This window comes from Notolepis coatsorum (genome assembly GCF_963971535.1).
Source record: "Notolepis coatsorum genome assembly, chromosome: 4".
Taxonomy (NCBI): domain Eukaryota; kingdom Metazoa; phylum Chordata; class Actinopteri; order Aulopiformes; family Paralepididae; genus Notolepis; species Notolepis coatsorum.
This window is the reverse complement of record NC_140168.1, coordinates 181,271,691-181,295,809: the sequence shown is the minus strand read 5'-3', so window position 1 is coordinate 181,295,809 and position 24,119 is coordinate 181,271,691. Positions and strand designations below refer to the sequence as shown.

Sequence of the window (24,119 nt, the reverse complement as noted above, 5' to 3'; positions counted from 1 at the left end):
AAAGCAACACGCCTCCGGCTCACCGCAAGGCAGGGCAATGAAAGGCTGCATGGGGGACTGAAGGAGGAGGGGGCTCCGCTCCGGGGCAGACTAAACGAGAAGCGTATGAATGAATGAACATTTTATTTAACAGATTGCAGAATGGGGTACAATACAGTACGGCTCAATACACACAATTGTTAAGGGGATGCAGACCAGAGAAAGACTTTCGTCTTGTTTACATCAGGGTCCCCCCCATTTTCATTTCCTAGTGGTCCAATCCTAGCTATCCTATCCAAACAAGTCACGCTGTACTTTATTATCAGGGCCGCTGGGCTCGCGACCCCCCGTTCACTGCCACACGACAGAGAAGGTTAACCCTTTACTATCACCGTCGGTTGTGTGATAGTAAAGAGTTAACCTTCTGTCGTGTGGCAGTGAAAGGGTTAACCGGCTGTCGTCGTGTGGCAGTGAAAGGGTTAACCTGTGTATTTTGTGACCCCCTTAAATGCAACAAAACGACTGGAATCCAGAGTGACTTTAATGCCGGGCAGTCCTGAACTAGCAGCGGTGTGTTTACTCTGTATCGTCCTTGGAGAGAGAGAACACTACTCGCCGTGGAGAGAAAACAAAAATGCACCCGGCAGCGGTCACTCACTGGTGTCCCTCCGCGCATTCCACAGGCTGGTGGTACAATAAAATAGTACTGTTGTCTAGTAAAAACAGCAACACTTGTGTAACAACAGGAGCACTTGCCTTTATCCTGTATGGTTTTTAAAAAAAAAGTTAACGGAAATGGAAGTATATTTATGGAAGAAGTATGGCAGTATATAGTGACACAGCAGCATACTTATTATAATGTTTATACTACACACTATATTTACGCCAGGAGCCCAAACACACCACCAACTCACAAGTGGAATACGGTGTTCATTTACTACTTCTAGTGGTGAGATAAAGTTAAGATTATCAAAAGACAAACAATTCCATGGAGGGCATCGTCGCCATCTGATAGGGCCATATACAGTATCCTCTAGCTCTAGTGATTACATTTTAAATCCATATTTAACTCTGTAACCTAGTTTATTAGCCTCGCCTTTTGTGTCATAAACATAAAACAATATAGAATATACTTTATGTTTATGACACAAAGGCGAGGCTAATAAACTAGGTTACAGAGTTAAATATGGATTTAGAGCTAGAGGATACTGTATATGGCCCTATCGGTCTAGATGGCGATGATGCCATAATAATAATAATAATAATAATAATAATAATAATAATAATAATAATAATAATAATAATAATAATAATAATAATAATAATAATAATAATAATAATAATAATAAATAATAATAATAATAATGGTAATAATGGTAATAATAATAATGGTGTTTCTCTAGTCAGTTGAATGGGCATCTCTCTCTCTCTACCGCCACCAGAAAAGTTTAGCGTATGAATGACGAAATAGCGATTGCTGGCGGAAAGGTGTTCCGGCCTGGTGGGGGGATCTGGCCACCGCTGCTCTGCCAGAGGAAGAAGAGGGGGAGGTAAGTAACTCGGGGGAAGAAGAAAGAGACAAAGTTGTTGAACGTGCTCGCGCTAAGGAGGCTCGCGCTGCTAAAGGATCTTTATTATTTATCTCTCGCGCCTCGTGAAACTTCCGCCGTCGGGCAGAGAGAATGTAACCGCAGCGGGGCGCGTGCTTCTTCTTCCAGACCCACTCCGACCAGACTTGTGCTTATTCCTTCTTCTTCTTCTTCTTCTTCTCCTCCAGAGTCAAATATATCATTCATTTGAAAACGGGTTTGAAAGAGAGAGAGAGCGGAGGATCCGGGGTGCCGTGTGCGTGTTTTTTTTCGCCGTGTGAACCTGTTGGATAAAACACGTTATTGTTGCCCCTTTTCTGAACCCTTTCGTCGGGAGATGAGAGGCATAGTTTGGATTAATAACCGACTATCTAACAGAAAGGGATTCATTGCCCCCCGTCTCTACACACGACCCACGACGAGCCCAACAATAAGACGTGCTTTCTATCAAGTTTCCCCCCCACATTGTCCCTAAAAAGTCCAGCTAAGGGACAACCGACGACTCCAGAAACCCACCAAATATCAACCCAAACTCACTGAAGAACAACTAAAAAAAACAAGGTTAGAGGACTTAAATTGCGAGCCAGCCGCCTGGGAGTCTCCCCGTGTCCCGCTATCTCGGTGATCATGAACCGTTCACCGACACAGAAGCTGCAGGTGTGGAGCGTCGTGACGGTCCCAAATGGAGACTGTCTACAACCATAGGCCGTTCAGGGTTCTTCTGGATATATGTCCCTCTCTGTTTCTTCTCGTTGCTTCGTTGGATTGAGCTGAACCACCATTGTTGGAACAATCCAATGGATTCGCCTTCACCTCTGCCTGCTGTTCCTTGTGGAGTTTCCACAGTAGGACATACGGGATGACTCACGAGAACTTTTTAGTCAAGTAACCCACCCTGCGGAATGTCTTAACCGTTTTATTTATCTGTTTAGTATTTATTGTGCACATAGCCTAGGTCATATTAGCTTTTTGATTCATTCTTCATTAGTTGTTGGAGAATAGGCCAGTTTGTTTTTGTCTTACCGCAGCCTTTAGTTGCTGCCATTTCAACTGCTGTATAGTGGAAGCTATTCTGTAGATGTACATCTACCGTTTTACTTTGTCCTCACTTGTATTTATTGAGTACGCTTTGAGTTGCAACGCAACAGGGTAACTCTTAATTCCCTAAAACTTGATTTAATTTAGACGGGTACCGATAATACTTGACCATGGACCGACCGATAAGCAAGTTATTGGAGAAGTTGAAGCTGACTGACTCTAGCAGTGTGAAATTCAACAGTTCGAAGAAGAAAAACGACTCTGCCAACAACAGTAACAACAGCAACGGCAATGCTGGCGTCTCTGGAGGCAGTGGTGTACCACCGGGTCCTGCGACTGCATCACCCTCCAGGCCCGGCCAGTTCTCGCTTGCCAACGTAACCACAACCGGGGGGGGAGGAGGAGGGTTGGGAGTGTCCTCCACCCAGCTCACCCATTCTCCAAGCCCACCCTCCTCCACAGTGGGCCCTGTATCTACAGACGCCGAACAGCAGCTCCACCTGTCGACCGTGGCCCCGCTGAGGCGTCGCTCCCCCCAGCAGCGTGCATCCTGCTACCTGGGCGAGGGGGTGGACTCCCACCTGAGGCGTGAGTCGGGCTTGGGTCCAGAGTGTGACCTCGGGGGGATGTTCGGCTCCAAAGCCTCCCTGAACCAGCGCCGCTACTCCCTGGAGCTCCAGCAGCTGGTCCGACGGCAGCAGCTCCTCGCGCAGCCCCCGCCGTACCCCACCGGGTACGGGTCGGCTCAGCGGATGGGCAGCGGGGGCGGCGGCCTGGCCGAAGCGGGTTACCTCCCCGAGCCGGAGAGGCACAAGCGCCTCTCGCTCCAGGAGGCTCTGTTCTACAAACGCCTGAGCACGGGATGCGAGCTGTGGGAGAGCACGAGGCCCGCGTCCCTCTCGCATCCACCCCACCGGCCCTCCGACTTGAGCGGAGGAGGTGGCTTCTTCTACCCCCCCGGGCCCACCCTGAGCCCCTGCTCCTCCTTCAGCCTCCAGGAGTCTGTGCTGGTCAGCCCCAGGTCCAGCTTCGCCTCCAGCACGGCCAGCGGGGGCGGCGGAGGGAGCCCCATGGGGAGCCGCTGCAGCAGCAACCGAACCAGCGGCATCAGCTTGGGCTACGACACCCGCTACTCTGCCTCAGGAGGCCTGCCTCCACAGCAGCAGTTCCCCTCCCCGCCGGGAGGGAGCTCCGCCGGCGGGTACGGAGGGCCGGGCAGGGCCGGGGCGCCTTCCGTCGAGGCCTGGACTCACTATCTGGACGGCGGGTTGCCGCCGGGGGCCCAGGACACCCGCCACTCCTACCCGCCCGCGGTAGGGAGTCCGGCGGCGGCGTGCTACCGGGCCGGTCCTGAGTGGTGGGGGGAGCCAGGAGCCAGAGGGGAGGAGGCGGGGGAGCGGGCCCGCTACTCTGACCTGCCGGGGACCCGATACCAAGAGGAGCTGACCCGGCTGCTACTGAGAGATGGGGTGCTGGAAGGGGAGGGGCTTCTGGGGGGCCTGATGCTCAAAGAGCAGTCTCCTCCGGTCAAAGCCCTCTCCATGGCAACGGCGACGCTCGTCTCTGCTGGGGTGCCGGCCAAATCCCTGGAGGATCCCGGAGTCGGCGCAGGCCGAGAGGGCACGGAAAACCGCCAGGAGTTCTTTGGTGAGAGAAATAAACTGCCCTTTTGTTTTTTTACATGATGACTGTGGACCTGAACACATAGTTCATGTAGACGACGCAGGACTTCCATGTTAGTCCTCTCTCTCAGCCACTGGTGTCACTTTAATCTCCCCCTTAATCTGTTATTATTGTCTCCTTCACTGTCTGGTGCCAGATCACAGGTTTCCCCTAAATTAAAGGGTTGTATGGATGGATGGATAGACAGATTGATAGTTGAAAGAGTGAATGGATGGATTGTACCTCAAAGCCTGCAGAGACTTGCAGGGTTGTAGTAGCAGACGAACATAAAGGAGGAAAAACAGCGTCCCCCAGAAACCGATCCAGACAAGTAGAGAGAGGGGAGAGAGAGTGTGTGTGTGTGTGTGTGTGAGAGGGAGAGAAGGGGGAGTAGGGGGAGTATGTGTGTGTGAGAGGGAGAGTATGTGAAGGAGAGACTAAAAAGTACACATTCTACACACAAAAAACAGGCAAGGGACATTTAAACAAGATTTTAAGGGACATTAACCTGTCTGTTACATTTGTGCTCAACTGACCAGACAGTGAGACACACACACACACCTGTAGACTATATTGCATGCAGCCAAAGACAGGCTGAGGTTTGAGAAAGATATACAGTGCAGCATGTACAGGGGGGGCAGTGTAGTCAATCTACACACACACACACACACACACAGTGAACCGCTCAATACAGGCCGAAATTACATGTTCCATATAACCACGGCTCCAACCATTAGCATGACTCACACAAGATTAGAGCCCTCTGTGTGTGTGTACGTACACGTGTGCACGCATTTGTGTGTCGTAGGCTATTAGTGTGCTACCGTGGCTGGATGTGTGTGTTTTCTTTCTCTGTTGCAGGGTGTGTTTGGGCATAATAACGCTGTGTGTTTCTGTGGGCGTGAGTCATGCGTGTGCTAGTGCGTGTGTGACACTGCCTTGGCGTGTGCAGGGGAGGGTGTGCTGTAGCCTGTTTTTCTGCTCAGGTATGCGTGCCCCGAGGGAACATCCAATACTGTACTCCTCACAGCCATTAGACAGGCTTCACTGGCTCTGGGCTGTGAAGAGAGACGCTTCAGAGATCAAACCACCACACGGACCACCTTCTAGCTGCGAGGCCCAACAGAGTATCGAATGACTCCCCTTTTAACCGGATGGGCAAAACCTAAGACAAGACAAACACTGTACTCTTTAAAAAAAATAAGTGACTCTCTGTAAAGTTGGGATGCACGCGATTTAGGAGTCTGGAGGTCAATTATTAGATTAGATTTAAATTAATTGTCGTCATATAAAGTACAGTACAATGAAAATGAGTTTGTCATCCAACCAGAGTGCAGATGTAACGGTGAAGTACAATAGTAATATACAATGTACCGGTGATTAAACTGGGTTTACTATATAAATTAGTAGTACTACTGAGTATAGTGCTAATCGGATACATTATTATGTATTAGCTATTCTGTATTTGCTCAAACTGATTATTCTGTGCTAATATATATATATATATATATATATATATATATATATATATATATATATTATTTTTTTTACTGGACATGAACAGTGTTGATATCATTAAGATTAAACACAGTCCACTTAATTGTTAAGGGGACACTAAACTAAAGAGTGCTGATTTATTTTGCACATAATCTCGTGCTCGTCCAAAAACTCTGTTTTGCACACATTCATTTAGTTTGACAAGAGTAGGTGAGTTTGAGTATGGCCAGTGGCCACCAGTGATGTCATTGGGGACATTGAATCCTTGTGTTGTGTTAATTATAGTTCAATTAAATGATAAGGTAGCAGTCCCCATAAGACAAGGTATTGCTATTTTTTCATCTACACATCATTGAATTGAGCTGTAATTAACAAACGCAAGGATTCAATGTCCCAGATGACATTACTGGTGGTCATATCCAAACTCATTAACTCTCAATAACTGTCAAACTAAATGAATGTGTGCAAAACTGTTGAGAGTATTGTGTGAGATTATGTGCAAAATAAATCGGCATTGTTTTTTGGTGAAGTACCCCTTTAAGTTTAAACATTTAATTAGATTTGTTGGCTAATACGTGTTATGATTGTGGAACATGTCTTCCTTTCCATTAGTTATATAACATTTTTAGACAAAAAAGGACAAATCACCTTATAGAAGTCGAGGCACGAGTGTGAAGCTCTCAAACAGCTCATTATTCATGCAATCCTACTATACAACCTTTTCCATTATTTTCCATGACATAATTTGCCATATTTATAAATACTGTTAATGGGCAACAGTAAAGATGAACTGTATAGCTCATGCACTTTACCGTTACCTTGCCCTCTGGTTAGACGCTAACCTCTTTTCGTTGTACTGTACCAGTTCTCCATTGCCTCACATTTAGAACAAAGCAACAACCCTTTATTACCAGCCTATAGTCCTGTATCCTGTCGACGTTCTCCCTCCTCCTTTTAACGCAGTTGCAGAGACTATAGTACATGTGAGCGACCGGGCCGGCGTGTGTAAACTGGGGGTTTAACCGTGTGAAAATCCCCTGGGTGGTGTGAACGAGAGGGTTTACAAGTGTTGACACTCCGCGCCGGGGGTTGGATTTCAGACACGTCCTCCAGGAATGCCTTGTAAACGAGGAGTCGGAGCCCGGTGACCGATTAGTCAGATTTGGACTAAAAATGCCTGTTTGCTTTGTTGTGTGTTTCCCATTGTGTCTCTGCAGGGACTTGTGTAAAGTGTGGGAAAGGTGTGTATGGGGCGGATAACGCCTGTCAGGCCCTGGACAACCTCTATCACACACGCTGCTTCACCTGTGTGTCCTGTGGTGAGTTGAGTTTATTTTTATCTTTTATTATTCTTTTATTTTTTAAAACAGTGGTAGCGTGACTTTAAATCCCTTGAGTTTGCTCTGAACAGGGTAAATCTGCATTTTGCTACAATGTCCTCTAGCTCATGGAATGAACTCCAACAGACTCCTTAAAGCTTGAGATTCTCCCCTCTGTTGCAGAGTTTAAAACCTTGATCTCCAACCTTTGTTCTCAAGCTGCTCTAAAACTGGATGTTCCCTATATTGAGAACTGAATTGGGAAAAAGGGCTTTTAAATATGCTGCTCCAGTCCTTCATCCTGGAACAAGATACAGGAGGACCTACAATTACCAGGACTGGTCACCCTCGGAGAATTGAAAGCCATTTTAAAATCCTACGAAGTCAGTTCCCTCGGACACTAGGGTGGGAATCGCCAGAGACCTCACGATACGATACTATCGCGATACTTGCGTCACGATACGATAGTATCGCGATACTAAATATTTCAATACGCTGAGTATTGCGGATATATATATATATATATATATATTTTTTTTTTGATCAAATTTAATTTATTACCTTTTTTCAACTGCAAAGTAAAACTGTCAACATGTTTTATCTAATAAAATAAATTTCAGTCTGTTGAGTTCATCTCACTTCAATCATTTTTATTGCAGAACATGGTATTTTCTCAAGCAGACAGATGTAAACACTGTAATCTGTGTTGCATGTACCTGACAAACTGAACTGTTTGTATTACAGTCATATTCCAACTTAACTGAATGCATGTGTGTGTGTGGACTACTGTACTATTACAGGTATTGAAATGAACAATGCAACTTCCTTATAAAAAAAAATATATTTTATTTTTATGAATAATTAAATATCGATACTTGGCGTCCCTGTATTGATACAGTATCGCCACACAAAGTATTGTGATACTACTACGTATCGATTTTTTCCCCCACCCTGTTTGATAACTTGCCTGTTTGCCTGAAATTGGAGCTTGCTGTGAATGTTTTATCTGTATTTTATTGTGATGTTCTTTTTTTATGTTGAAACTTTCTGCTGCCTTGCTTGGCCAGATCGCTCTTGAAAAAGAGATTTTAATCTCAATGATGCTTATCTGGTTAAATAAAGGATTTGATTGATTGATTTGTCAATCAAGTTGTATGTGTTTTAATTGATTGTTATCCTTACTTGTCTTATTGTTATGATTTTATATGCTGTGTGATTTTATATGCCTCTTTTTGCTTAACTCTATGTACACTCGACGTGACTGTAAATGAGGGAAACCTCAGTTGCCTTTCGAGTTTAAAAATGAAAGTTGAAATGAAATATGTACAGCTATACTGTCCACATTTATATACATTATATATTTACCGAATAATATACATATCTGTCCACATAAAATCCTCATAGTACGTATACACCTAGGGCTGGGCGATATGGAAAAAAATCATATCGCGATAACGATATGATAATTTTATTTTATTTCTCGATATCGATAATTATCGAATTGTTATAAGTATAAAACATTTTTTTTTTTTTTTTTTTATAAACAACAGATGTATGTTTATTTTGCAGCAATTCTTTGTCATTGCCACCATCTTTAGTGTTACATCCCCTCACACTCCAGTTCTCAGGCTGCAGCTGGTTTAAAAGCTAAAGTAAACCGGCTTCTCTGCTGGCTGTGGCTCCAGAGGAGTTGAACAGTTCTGGCTCTGCTAGTTTATTTTCGATCTTTTGGCGCTTTTTTGGTGGACAAACCACCGCACATGTGCACTGTGACTCGTGACTGGAGTCTAGTTCTGCTAGCACACATAGCCTACTGTGTACAGACGGTTTCAAAATGTATTTTAAATTAGAAAGCAAACAAAATAAATGGACAAGAGAAAAAGAAATCTGAATTTGGTCAGTATTGTCATTTGGACAAGCAAAGCCATTACTTTAAGTTGCAGGCAAGAAAGACAAGTCTGTCCACTGTCTCTAGTTTTAAAACTGCCCTGTTGCAGGTAAAAAAAAAAAAAACGATTTTTCGATTTCTTTTTAATTTCGATATTCGATATCGATTATTAAAATATATCGCGATATTTATCGTTATCGTTATATCGCCCAGCCCTATATACACCTGCATTTAACCCATATAACTCTGTATGATATATATTTATTCTTACTGTATACATATCTATCCACCTGTCTGTACATACCTGCACATAATCCTTTTACATATCTGTAGATAATGTCTATTGTCTATACATATCCCTTACCTACTCCTACTAGTTACGCTGCTGACCAATATGACTACGACCATACTGTCTTTATACCTGTATCACTGTACATATTAATACATATTAATCTGATTAGCACTATACTCGGTATTACTAATATATATATTTTATACCCAGTTTAATCACCTGTAAATTGTATATTACTATTGCACTTTACTGTTACATTTGCAATCTGGTTGGATGCCAAACTTTTCGTTGTACTGTACTTGTGCTGTATGATAACTAATACATTTTAATCTAATACAATATGACTAGAAGTACAAGTAAAATGTACTATGGAACATACAGCTATTGTAATGAAGTAAATCTAATCTTAAAGGGGGGGACGGGATGCCACCAGCGTTCACACATTTGTTATTCCTGGACAGTTTAATCAATATGATGATTGATTTGAACACGCGCCGCTCTCCTAAAGCTCGAACACCAGACAGAAATCCTTGCATTTGTAATGTCACCATCTGGAGCTCCCCGTAGACTATCAATGGTAAACAGACTGCATTTATATAGCAGCTTTTATCCAAAGCGCTTTACAACCTATGCCTCACATCCACCCGTTCACTCGCACACCGATGGCGGAGGCAGCCATGCAAGGCGCCGACCTGCTCATCGGGAGAAGTTGGGGGGTTAAGTATTGCTCATGGACACTTCGACACGCTGCCTGGAATCGAACCGGGAACCTTCTGATTACCAGATGACTAGCTCTATCTACCTCCTGAGCCACCGGGACATTGACTTTTCAGGCTGTAAAGCTCTGTGTGTAAAGCTCTCTGTGTGTAAAGCTCTCTGTGTGTAAAGCTCTGTGTGTAAAGCTCTGTGTGTAAAGCTCTGTGTGTAAAGCTCTCTGTGTAAAGCTCTGTGTGTAAAGCTCTGTGTAAAGCTCTGTGTGTAAAGCTCTGTGTAAAGCTCTGTGTGTAAAGCTCTGTGTGTAAAGCTCTGTGTGTAAAGCTCTCTGTGTGTAAAGCTCTGTGTGTAAAGCTATGTGTGTAAAGATCTGTGTAAAGCAGGGCGGCTAGGTGGTGTAGTGGGCAAGGCACTCGCCACCAATGTGGAAACGCTGGGTTCGCGTGTTCGAATCCAGCTCTCCACATTGTTTTCAGTTTAGCTGGTCGTCCGCAGTAATACACATTGGCCGTATTACGGGGAGGGAAACTGAAGGGTGGGGATCGGGCGTTGTGGACCGCGTCTCCTACAGGTCGGTTGGTGCGCCTGCGCAGTAGAATCAGGAAGTGTCGGGGGCAGCGTGAGCCTCCCACGCGTTACTCCTCGCCACTGAGAGGTCGAGCTGCGCAGGTGAAAAGATGCGACTGCTGTTACCTCAAGTACCGGAGGGGACTTGTGCTATGTATGACTTAGTCCACATTGCAGCCGGCTTGTGGGAGGCAAGAAACAGCGTTCATGACAGGGGAGGGTTGAATTGGATGATACGAAATTGGGATGGGAGAAAATATAGAAAATGGGAGAAAAAGTGGATCAAAAAAAAAAAGATCTGTGTAAAGCTCTGTGTGTAAAGCTCCGTGTGTAAAGATCTGTGTAAAGCTCTGTGTGTAAAGCTCTGTGTGTAAAGATATGTGTAAAGCTCTGTGTGTAAAGCTCTGTGTGTAACACCCCTTCCTGACAGGCAGCGACGCGAGCGAGCGTGATTGCGAAAATGATTAAAATGTATTCGTTTCAATCAGACTATCCTGACCTGCCGCGAGCGACAGCGAACTGAGTAGCGATGTTGTCCACCCCTCAGATATTCGCTCGCTGTGTCTCTAGTTGAGCGATTACGCGGCCGAGTCCCGCCCCTAAACACTTTTCATTGGTCAAGAATCGCAGGCTGCTTTGCCCCCCCCCCCCCCACGTGTGCTTCCAGGTAACACACACACACACAGACACACTCGGACACGCGCCGCCTCATATCAGGACAGTGTCGCGCGCGATTTCGTCTCCAGTTCGCTCGCTCGCTGCCTGTCAGGAACCGGTGTAAAGCTCTGTGTGTGTAAAGATCTGTGTAAAGCTCTGCGTGTAAAGCTCTCTGTGTGTAAAGCTCTGTGTGTAAAGCTGTGTGTAAAGCTCTGTGTAAAGCTCTGTGTGTAAAGATCTGTGTAAAGCTATGTGTGTGTAAAGCTCTGTGTGTAAAGATCTGTGTAAAGCTCTCTGTTATAAAGCTCTGTGTGTAAAGCTCTCTGTGTAAATCTGAACAAATGAGGTTTAAATTCAGACCCATGCATTTCTCTCGCAGCACTAGAATACAAACCTCATTTGAGTGCGAGAAGAAACTCGACCTGACATTTCATGGCTCTAGTGTCGGTGCCCCAGATGAGATCCCAAAGGAGTTCTGGTTTTAGTAGTGAGCAACTGCCCCGGGGCACAGAAGAGCCCAAATGGGTTAACAACACGGGTGGCGTTCCCCTTTGTGATGCAGGGAATAGCGTTTGAATGCTGATCTTTCTATCAGGGTGACCAGAACTCCGGTCGTTAGGGCTGGGAATCACCAGAGGCCCCGTGATACTAGGGTCACAATATTCCGATTTATTGCACCCCTTTTCAACAGCAACAGATGTCCCCAATGGGAAACTTTGTCAACATCTGCAAGAAAAATATATATAAATCATCTGTTTTTTTTTTTTTTTACGATTTTTTTTTTGGCGTTTTATCGCTTTATTTCTACTGGGCAGTCCAGTAGGGAGAGACAGAGGAGGAATGGGAGACAGAGTGGGGGGAAGACATTCGGCAAATAACGACTGGTTCGGGAGGCCTGTACGTTAATGCCAAGCAAGCAGTGCAAAAATGCTTCCGCATTCGTCACCGCACGCTAGTGCGGTAAAGCGCCCTTCTTTTCAGACAAATGCTACCGTGCGTGCACCGGCGGCGGCGTGCTCGCTCAGGTGCGTGCGTGCGCCGGCGTGCTCGCGCGAGGTGCCCGCGCATGCGCATGAGATCCCGCCTTGAGCGGAGCTCAATATATATAAGTCACCGCCCCTTATTCAGTATCTACCAATAGCTCAATTGGCAAGGACACATGGCTGTGGATCCTATGGCTTGTTTGCTGGCGAGTTCGAATCCCATCGAAAATATTTTTTAACGTGATTTTTTTTTTAACGTGTATTATTTCGCCGGTTAAGGTTATTTCGCCGGTTAAGGTTAGGCATGGTTAAGGTTAAGGTTAAGGTTAGCCATTGTTTCGGAGTTGGTTAAGGTTAGAACGGTTAAGTTTAGGCGCTGTTAAGGAGCTGGTTAAGGTTAGAGTTTGTCAAAGAGAATGGCAATATAATTTCTATGGTTAAGGTTAGGCATGGTTTCGGAGTTGGTTAAGGTTAGAACGGTTAAGTTTAGGCGTTGTTAAGGAGCTGGTTAAGGTTAGAGTTTGTCAAAGAGAATGGCAATAGACAGCCTATTTCCGCGCGACCTGGGCGCTGGGCGGCGGAAAATGAAAGGCGCATTACTGCATGCCACTAAGGTAAATTTTTGCACTGCTTGCTTGGCATAAAGCTACACGCGTTCGGGAGTCGAACCCGGGTCGGCCGTGTCGCCACTGATCCTATGTGGTTCGCCACTGGGGCGCGTTCACCTCACGCCAATAATTTTGTTGCCGCAAAACGGGATTGTCAAAAGAAAGTATGTATATATAAAATATCAATATAATATTGGTCATTAGCTTTCTTTTGTTGTTTTTACCATGAATGCTTAGTCTCCCCCTCCCCATGAATGTGTGAGTGAATGGGTAAAAATGTGAGGAACTAATTGTAAAGCGCTTTGGATAAAAGCTGCTATATAAATGCAGCGATTTACCATTTATATATGAGTCATAATCCATCAGCGGGTAGCTTGGCTTCATGGTCGGCTGATTTCAGACTGTGACATCACCCACGTCTCTCTCTCTCCCTCTCCACCTCGCTCCCCAGGACGCACCCTGAGAAACAAGGACTTCTACAATGTCAGTGGTTCTGCGTACTGTAAAGAGGATTATATGGTAAGACTTGAGGTCAACGCCCAAAAAAAGGTCGTCATTTTCTCCGTCACACTCACACACTCAAGGGACTCTTGGTGTTAGGGTGAATTGCCATAATAATCGGGTGCCTCTCTCTGTGTGTGTCTCTCTTTCTGTTTCCCTCTCCTCTCTCTCAGTTCTCAGGATTCCAGGCTGCTGCTGAGAAATGTAGTGTTTGTGGCCACCTCATCCTGGAACAGGTGTGTATGTATGTATGTATGTACACACGCATACATATGCATCACAAATGACACTTAATACTTTCAATTTATTTTGTGCAAGTGTGTTAGATACAAGTTTGTTAAACTCACTCCCCAGAAATGCTGCCCTTTGACGTCCTAAAGTCAAGTCATGCTTTTGAGTTGTTTATTTTATCTCGAACAATCAACCATATAAAAAACACAATAAAAAGGATAAACTAAAGAAACAAATTTAAAATGAAATCTTACATTCTTCATTAAATGATAAACAAATGAGTTCGAGGAGCAGAAGGAAGCAAATGCTTATCTAGTCTTGCCCCTTTCTCACAATATCATATATAAAACAAGATCTCTTACAAACTTAAAATAACAAACAAAATAAACACCAATCAAAAATAAAACAATTTAGTAGAAAGAAAAACGATATATAAAATAAAAAACGTAGAGCTAGTTTTTGTCATCGATGAGTTTTCCTATAGCTGTTTCTGAACTGTACAATGTTCTTGCTCATTTTAGTTTCTTCATCTAAGCCATTCCACAGGATTACATCACAAACTGAAATACACAAACCTTTAAGAGTAGTGCTAGGGTTGTTTTAAATTATAATTCCTTATCATGTTTTCCCTTTCGATCCCTAAAGTTTTAGTATTTCTTGCTTTGAACATAATTTGTGCTGTTCTAAATTTCACTATGTCCATAAATGTCAATGTTTGTGTCTTTAAAAATAAATGATTGGTATGCTCACGATACCCAACATGATTTACTATTCGTATTGCTTTTTTTTTTGCAGTGTACATACCTTCTGTAGGGTGCTCTTATAGGTATTTCCCCAAACTTCCACACGGTACATTAAATATGGCAATATAAGTGCGCAATACAGATACCTTTTTGATCAAGTTTAAAGGAACACGCCAACATTATGGGAAATGCACTTAGTCTCCTCCAGAGTCAGACGAGAAGATGGATACCTCTGTGTTCCAGGAGAAAGCTAGCCTAGCTTGGCACAAATTAATGGAAGCAGATACGGATCAGGTAGCCTAGCTTAAAACTCGGGGGAGATGTTTTTGGCCAACAGCTAGGCTAGCTCATCCGTATCCGCTTCCATTAATTTGTGCCAAGCTAGCCTTTGTCTTCATGTGCGCGCTTGTGTAGTACATGGTGGTTGAGTCTAAGATAAGATACTCCTTTATTGATCCCCATGGGGCAATACAATTATAGTACAGTAGGAAAGTAAAAAATAAACTGTGTAAACATTATAAATAACTCGGAATATGATAAAGTAAACGGCTGCAGATGAGGGTATATATATTATATATATATTATACGTTAACACTTAGAAATAATCTGAATATATACTATGTACAGTATACACAAGGTATTAAACGGCCTGTTTGTGCTGCTTAGATCCTGCAGGCCATGGGGAACTCCTACCACCCCGGGTGCTTCCGCTGTGTGGTGTGCTCCAAGGCTCTGGACGGGGTACCCTTCACCGTGGACCAGCACAGCAACATCTACTGCGTGACCGACTATAACAAGTGAGTGAAGGGGAAATCTACTTCTTCTACAGGCCTTTCTCTTTTGTGGGGGTGGGGGGATTTTGTTTCTGTTCAGTTGTATCGACATCAAAACGAAGACATTAAGATTAGATTAGACTGAGGGCGGCTGATTGGCGCAGTGGGCAAGGCGCTCGCCTCTAACGCAGGAGACGCTGGGTTCGAGCCCAGCTCTCGGCGTTGCTACCGGCTGGCCGGTCGTTCATACTAACACAATTGGCAAGTGTTAGAGGGTGGGAAAGCCGGTGGGTGGGGATTTGACGTTGTGGACAGCTACTTTTACAGGTCGGTTTGGTGACGCCGGTGCGACGGAAGCAGGAAGTGACGGGGGCAGCGTGAGCCTCCCACGTGTTACTCCTCGCCACTGAGAGCTCGAGCTGCTGCGGTGAAAAGATGCGACAGGCTGCTTCCTCGTCTACCGGAGGGGACATGTGATCCAAGGCTTCTGTCCTCACTACAGCCGACCAGTGGGAGGCATAGTCTAGCAACGTCAAGACAGGGGAGGGAGGAATTGGACAATACAAAAATTGGGATGGGAGAAAAATAGAAAATGGGGAGAAAAAGTGGATAAAAAATAAATAAAGATTAGACTGGACTTTGAAGTAGGGCTGTACGGTATGGTCTCAAATTTATATCACAGTATAATTTGAAGCATAGACGGTAACGGTATATATCACAGTATATTAACTTATCTTTAAATGTCTATATAAATGCTTCTGAAGGGGTAAAACACTGGTATGGCAGCTATTGCTGTACTCTTGTATTACTAGGACATATTTCACATAGTACAGAGGTATTTTAAGAACATTTATTGTGCAAAACTGCAATAGAAAAATACAAAACCTTTTCTCAAGTGTCTGCGGGCAGGTAATGTCTTTAAAGCCCTTTCGATCGACAGTTTGAAAAGGAATCATGTCCTTACACAAGTAAACAGTGTTTACAGTGTTACTGTAATGCTTTCATGCTTGTTTGAATTTTGGGCAGATAAAAACATACAGCAAGAACTGGACAATACCCACAAAAACTATATTTATGGGCAATTTGGCGAGTTCAGACCTCAATCAAACAAGCATGTTGAGCCTCACGGCTCAGTGGATGATAAACTTCGAGATGAAGCCTTGTTACAAGCCCCTGGCTCGCATTAGGTAGTATGTATTTCTATATACATTGGTTTCTTGTTCGAATGCATTTATTTCTATAGACTGATGTATTTTTCTGCCACGAAAAATGGAGCCTCTAATAATTGCCCAAAACGTAAGCTGTAAAAGATAAGCTAAAACGCTACAAAGCCACTTATTCTGAGATGATAATTCATGTATCTGGATAACCAATGCAGGGATTTTGTTGAGGCCGGTAGCGTTATTTCGGGAAATTGATATCTATAGTCTGGTGTAGTTTTCATCCACGAAAAATGGAGGCTGTAATAATTATTATTGCTCGAGAGTCTCTATGAATAATAATAATTAGAGCCTTCATTTTTTGTGGATGAAAACTACACCAGACTATAGATACCAATTTCCCAGAAATAATGCTACTGGCCTTGACAAAATCAGTTCATTGGTTATTCAGATACAGATGAATTAGCATATTAGAATAACAAATAACGCATAAAAGACACACGCAACATCCAATTTGGTTTTTCTCCAGCGCGACCATCATGTCTTTCGTTATTGGCATGTCTAATAATGCAGTTATTAGAAAATGTGCGTGCACGGGTACAACAGATCAGTCAACAATGTCAAGCTAAAAAGTGAAGAAGATGAGGCTTCAATATCTTTTCCGTGGTTTGATGCAGTGGACTGCATAATCGGCCAAAACCAACCAGTGATCCCTCCGTTGTCCACAGTAATGTGGCCGGTTAGCCCATCCAAAGTGCCCGACGTTGTGACTAGTTGTGTTCAGCGGGACTATAGCGATCACGTATATATGCATATTATCTTTTACGTTGTTCATTATATATCATGTTTTGTCGAGAGGGAGGGAGGGGGCTGCTAGAGTGGAGCCTAACGTTAACTTGCTGAGGCTACATCAACATTTAACATTACATACGGTTTTAGTGCGACGTGGGCATTCAAGCCAAAGCATGTTAGACGATTGGATCCGTCGCATAGTTTACATTACACATAGAACCTGCGCGACTCGCGAGAGAAGTTGTCACACAGCCTTCAAACGCAGGGCGGAAGAGCTTGTTTGCTTCTAGAATTGAAGCTCTGTTCTGTGTGTGTCTATTATGAAATGACAATTGCGCGTTGACACACCCACTGTGCAAAGCCTCTGTGCTCCTAAATAACTTTCCAGTTCGCACATATCTATTATCTATATCTAATTCTATCTATTTTTAGGGGCAAATGCTAGTGAAATAGTTGCACTGTCGAGCCCTGGCTGTGGTTACGTGACGTCATTGCTATTTTAGAGCTGCTCTACCGGTTACGAGATAGTCAAAATCCATACCGTAGCGCAAATTCATACCGTTTATACCGTATACCATTTATACCGTCCACCCCTACTTTGAAGAAGTCTTTATTCGTAGTACACATTGCAACGTAGTCATGCAGCGACACACAAATGCGATGGGTGACTCATGGGAAACACACACATGCATCCCAAGGGCAGCCGAGAGCAGCCAAGTGCTCCTGTCCGTCTTCGTCAGTGACAGCGTTAGCGATCTGTTCTGCATGTTTTTCCATTGGGTTTCTCTTTTTCTGGAGGGGAAACCCTTGCGAGCACGGGGGGAGAACATGCAAACCCCACACAGAAAGGCCCGGGAGATACCCCAGCTGGGTACCCAGGACCTTCTTGCTGTGAGGAGACAGTGTTAACCACTACACCACCGCGCTGCATCTGTATCTGACATGCAATCTGTATCAAGTCCGACTGACGAGGAATGAAGAAAGTCCTCGCACTCTTATAAAACTCACATTAACCATTTGCTTGGAATCGTATATCTCTATTCAAGCGCTCCTTATTCATTTAGATATTTTTGGCGCCATCGCTCTCAAAACATTTTCTCAGAATTCTATCTTGTTATTCTGGTACATATGTTTCAAGTTTGCTTTTATTTGTCACATAGAAAGTACATGTACATTACAGTGAAATGCTTGGTTCTGTATGAGCCCATGAGAATGTGCTTCATACAGTAAAAAAAGTAAGTAAGAGGTCACAAAAAAATTTAAAGTCCCAACATTATACAATATACAAACTAAAGTACAACCTAATTACAATGAAGTAAAAATGCAGATAATGAGGTACAACATAACGACGTATGACATGCCAGTTAGGGCACCTTGTGTATACTGCACGTTTATATTTATTGTAACATATAGTCTAGAAAAATGAGAAATAAACTGTAATCAAAGAGGGTCTATAGACCCTCCTCTTTGATTAGGGTCTATAGACCCTCCTCTTTGATTACTGTTTATTTTTCTAATTTTTATATTCCGATCAAATTGTATTGCCTATATGACTGATGGCCTGGGGGAAGAAGCTGAGTCTGAGTCTCTCTGTTTTTGCTGCATGAATGCGGAGAACTTGCCTGACCGCAGCAGTTTGAACAGGCTGTTGTTGGGGTGATGAGTCCTTCATAATCCTACAGGCTATGGATCGGCACCTCCTGGTGTATAAGTCCTGTAGGGGTGGTAGAAAGAATCGAGCGTGGGAAATACGAGGACTGTCGCATGAAGGAAGGGATCCCCAAAACGTAAACTCTGATATAAATATACATTCGCTCCTGTGCTCCTCCCTTCTCAGGACTTTTGCTCCAAAGTGCGCCGCCTGTTTACAACCCATCCTACCTACTGAGGTAAGTGTGCGTGGGGTGAGAGATATTCAGATGGGAGGATGACTGTCTGGGTGAGAGATGTTCAGATGACTGTCTGGGTGAGAGATGTTCAGATGACTGTCTGGAGTGAGAGATGTTCAGATGACTGTCTGGAGTGAGAGATGTTCAGATGACTGTCTGGGTGAGAGATGTTCAGATGACTGTCTGGAGTGAGATGTTCAGATGACTGTCTGGGTGAGAGATGTTCAGATGACTGTCTGGGTGAGAGATGTTCAGATGACTGTCTGGGTGAGATGTTTAGATGGGAGGTGGTGACTGAGAAGCGTGTTCTCGATCAGGTGTTTGGTCAGCGGGTGTGTCTGCGCATGGCGAGCTTAAAACCTGATTGCGTTAATTAACCACATGCGTGTTGCCGACTGGTGTTAAAGGTGCTGTAAGTGGTGTTTATTTTGTTACAATAAGTCTACATGTTAAAATAATAGCTCTACATTCCAACAGCCATCACTGATAGATGTTTGGTCAGTTACTCTGTAGTAAATGGAATACATTTCCTGGTATCCTGTTCCCACTTTATCCAATCAGGAGAGAGAGATCTCCACACAGCAATTTTTTTTTTAAATAAGAATATTGTTAAGAAAATATGTGCTTGAAACTATTAAACTAATCTGCCAGTGCAGTAAGCAAATTTGGCTTGGCAAGATTTCTTGAAATAAGGGTTCTCGCCTGATTGGATACAGTCGGAATGTATTTTCCATTTCCTGCAGAGTGGATGGACTTGCGGGACCCATGTTACTGACCAAACACTCTGTATCAGTGACCGGGCAAGAGTGGCTCAGGAGGTAGAGCGGGTCGTCTGGTAATCAGAAGGTTCTCGTGTGATTCCGGCTCCTCCCGGCTGCATGTCGATGTGTCCTTGAGCAAGACACTTGACCCCCAACAGCAGGTTGGCACCTTGCATGGTTACCTCGTCGTCGATGTGTGGGTGAATGTGAGGCATAAGTTGTAAAGCGCTTTGGATAAAAGCGCTATATAAATAGTCCATGGCTGTGGGAATGTAGAGCTATTTCACTTATTTTAACCAAATAAATACCACTTACAGCACCTTTTAAAGGAACACGCCAACATTTTGGGAAATTAGCTTACCGTCTTCTCCAGAGAGACAAGAAGCTAGATACCAGTTTCCGCTCTGTGCGTTCAGTAGAAAGGCATATCTTCTCGACTCTGTCTGGAGAAGATAAGCTAATTTCCCAAAATGTTGGCTAAGTGTGAACCCTCTGCACCCGATTTGTCTGATCTTTGTTCTCGTTCTTTGTTTGCGTCTCAGGACAGCGAGGAGATCCTCAGAGTCGTGTCGATGAATAGAGACTATCACTTCGAGTGCTACCACTGCGAGGTCAGTACAGCAGTCACATAGGATCACAATAATGCACTCTTGCCTTTTTATTGACCCATGTTCCATGTGGAAAGGAATCCCAACCCGAGCATGACATAAGATCAAAAGTTCAAAAGTGTGAACGTGGTCAATGTTGAATCTGTTCCCGAATCAACGGCATAAGCACCGGGGACAACTTTGACGTTTTCACTACCACACTACCAAATGGTTAACCCTTTCACTGTGACAATACAGGTTAACCCTTTCACTACCACACTACAGAAGGTTAACCTTTCACTACCACACTACAGACGGTTAACAGTCTGTAGTGTGGTAGTGAAAGGGTTAACCAATTTTCTCTCTTTTGGGAACTAAACATGTTAATGATGATGGATCAGTGGCTACTGGCCATTCAAAGCTAATGAGTTCTGGAATTCAAGAAAATATTACCAAAGAAATTCAGTACAATGAAAATCGTGTTTTTCAATAGTGTTGCATTTATGTTGACGTAAAAATGACCCAAAATGTTAGAACTGCTGTTACAAAAAATGATGACTAAAGACTGCGATGCAGACGATTCTGCAATCGATGTAGTGACCGAACATAATTGATTATTATAGCCTACTAACGTTGTGTGACTTTAAGCACATAGCGCACATTTACGCATATAACATAGAACAATTTGCCCAAAATTGCTGCTGTGGAAAATGGTTAGTACAAGTTAGACGTACGTAATCCTTTATTGATCCCCTTGGGGAAATTCGGGTGTCAAAGCAGCACAGGGTGGGGAATGCATAGCTTCACAATACAAATACATTAGTCATATAAAAAGTACAAACAAGATAGTCCAGTGGTGAGAGTCCAGTGATATGAGTCTCTTGTGACTTACTGGTCACAGGAGTTTTCTATAACGTTTGGATGCTAATCCATTTTGTGAATCCATTTGTTGAAACAACATCTTTGTCGGCAGACGGCTCCTGCTATCTTAACGTTAGCAAGCTAAGCATGCATAGCGCGACCTGTGTAACGTTAATGAACTTGTGTTCCGCTGGGAAAGACTGTTCATCACGGCATACAACTTGGTTTAATCCAAACGTCCATTCAGAAACTTTGTATTATGAAATAAGACATTCGGCGATATCTGAATATTCCTATGCCTTGGTCTGTGTTCAGCTGACACTGTTGACACGCCCACTACGCAAACCTAGTGCTCCGGTCATGCATCCACTCAACTCGACCACTTCGGGTTCCTGAGAAGCGTTTTACAAATAAAATTAATTATTATTACAGGTAGTGAAAGGGTTAAACTTCTGTAGTGTGGCAGTGAAAGGTTAAGCGTCTGTAGTGTGGTAGTGAAAGGTTAAGTGTCTAGTGTGGTAGTGAAAGGTTAAACTTCTGTAGTGTGGTAGTGAAAGGTTAACCTTCTGTAGTGTGGTAGTGAAAGGTTAACCTTCTGTAGTGTGGTAGTGAAACGGTTAAGCAATGTGACTGAATTAAAACGTTCTACTCTATCTTTAAACACCTGAAAATGAAGGAGTATTATGTGATGGGAGTGTAATAATTGACCCCCCTTCTCTCTCTCCCTTTCTTCTCCAGGAGTGCGGGAAGCAGCTGTCCGATAAGCCTGGCTCCCAGTGTTTTCCCCTGGAGTCTCATCTCCTGTGCCACTCCTGTCACATGACCCGGGTGTGCGCCTCTCATAACATTCCCCCTCACAACAACAACACCCACTGAGGAAGTTACTCTATGCAGCTACGTACAGACTCCTCTACTCAAGCTGGCCCGCCTCGATGTCACTCTTAACTTGCTAACTCACATTCTTCACATCCACGCCGAGGGTCAGCGTGGTCCCCCTCCCCCAGAGCTGAGCTCAAACATTAAACTGCTGATTTAAGGTCACATATTATACTCCTTTTAAACATGTTTAAGTCTCTGAGGTCGCTAAAACATGTCGTGTTTTTTTTGGGGGCTGAAAATACCACTCGGGTTATGCATTCTAGCGCGTCTCTATCCCTCCTTTCTGTAGCTTTAATTATTCTTTCACAGAACTACTGGATCATGAAATTCAGATCAAACTGTCAAACTAGGGAGTGGCAGATCAAGTCTGAATTAATATCCCAGCAATTCCATATCACATTCCCCAAATGTTGTCAGAAACTTTGTTTTAGTCAACCATTAACACTTTCAGTGCCAGCCATAACGTTGATTAATGTCCTTGGATGCCAGCATCCACTTCAATGATAGCGTTAAACGCATAATCTATGTTTTAAATTATGGCTATGTGTCTAATCTGCCCGTCGCTTATCAATGACTTGTTTGCAGTCAACATTGTGGAAACGGATTGTTTTTTTTAATCGGTTCATATCCTTTATAGCATTTCGAAAAGCTATCGTTCTCTCAAACTTCAGGAAAATAGAAAGATTGCGTCATAAACAGCATTTATTGGAATATTCTCGAATACACTAGACACGTTATTTGTCGGCCTATTTGTGAATCGTTTTTTTAAATAAACGCTAGATTATCGATAGTATGTGTGTACTTATGCAGGCTATAGAAGCGAGCTGAGAAATCGGTTCTCTTATTTCCTCAACAGCACACGCATATACGGGACACGCTGTTTTCTCAGTGATTATCCTAAAACTGGTAACAGACTCCTTACCTTAGATCAGATGTTCTCCAAAAAGATTATTCCAATTCCTGATCGCCATTCCAAATATCGATCACGTTTATTGATTGGCTGCTGTAAATATATATTCCATGCTGCTTTCCAACTCGCGATCACTTCCATGTTCATCAGATCCATCGCCAGCACAGTGGAGCCAGTAGGCTCCCCCCACACAGATCCACCAGTGTAATCGAATGGCCTGCAGTTACACAGGGATAGACGATAGGGGGCGGTATTTTCCCATCGGAGCTCCTAGAGGGGCTGCTGTACCAACGGGAGACTCTGTTGATGAAATATGAATTCAGATCGCTAATAAATAATAAAAAAAAAAACGACAATTTGCGTCGTCTGCACTCAACGGGGGGCATGAAATAACATGTCGCTGGCACTCGTGTTAAGAGTTTCATTTGACGGCACACCGGTCGAGGACTGCCTTCGAATCCGAACGGCTCGTCAAAGGCACAGTTTCTGATGGGCTGTGTGCAAAATCTGACTTGGTTGTCTTATTTCAGTCTGTCAGTAGGACCTTCAGAGACCCACATGTATGTGCAACAAGCACAAAGTGAGTCTTTCCATAATGTGACCTTTAAGACTTTCTCACTGAAAGTGCAACGAATTGTCTCCACTATGACTTGACGGCCACCTTATTGTCAGACGTATATATTGCCTGCTGTATTTTCTTCTCGTACCATCACTGTACCATAGACATGAGGGACTGGGGAAAGAAACATGAAACTACTGCTTTTATTTCGTACCCCTATGGCTACTGTGTCGCTGTAGAAGAACAAGGGATTTGCTTAACAGTTTTTTTTGTTGTATATTTAATATTACGCTAGCAAACAATTTGCACTTAAATTTTGATTTGTTTACTGTAAGATTTGTTAAGCAGTTCAATTTGGAGAAAAAAAACCAACATTCCTGTATCTGTTGTAATTAATAAATATTTTCTTTGTTCCAATTGTGGAAATGTTCTTATAGGTGCATCTTAACACATTGACGACCAGCGTCCCGTGCCGATTTATAGGCCAGAGGACAGAGCGGTCAACAAACCGATGTACTTTCTAACAGCTATATATATACTTTATATACTTTATAGTATTGCTATCTGTCCATTCTCATTGTCACTCGAGTGCATAAACCGTGCCTTCATAATGGCTTAAAGAAAATAAAAATCCATCGGTTGGTTGTCATTTTATAGCGCCGTGAATATAAGGTTTATCG

The 24,119-nt window shown here is 43.6% G+C and overlaps 1 protein-coding gene across 1 annotated transcript; it reads left to right on the top strand.

Annotated features, from left to right (window-relative positions):
- The first annotated feature begins 1,530 nt into the window (after positions 1 to 1,530).
- Positions 1,531 to 23,850, top strand: ajuba (ajuba LIM protein). Its single transcript, XM_084313544.1, has 8 exons — positions 1,531 to 4,253; positions 6,983 to 7,084; positions 13,245 to 13,312; positions 13,468 to 13,530; positions 14,935 to 15,065; positions 18,831 to 18,882; positions 20,186 to 20,254; positions 21,830 to 23,850. Exons 1-8 carry the CDS (start codon positions 2,777 to 2,779, stop codon positions 21,965 to 21,967), a joined length of 2,100 nt encoding a protein of 699 aa, XP_084169670.1. The 5' UTR covers positions 1,531 to 2,776; the 3' UTR covers positions 21,968 to 23,850.
- Positions 23,851 to 24,119: the final 269 nt, after the last annotated feature.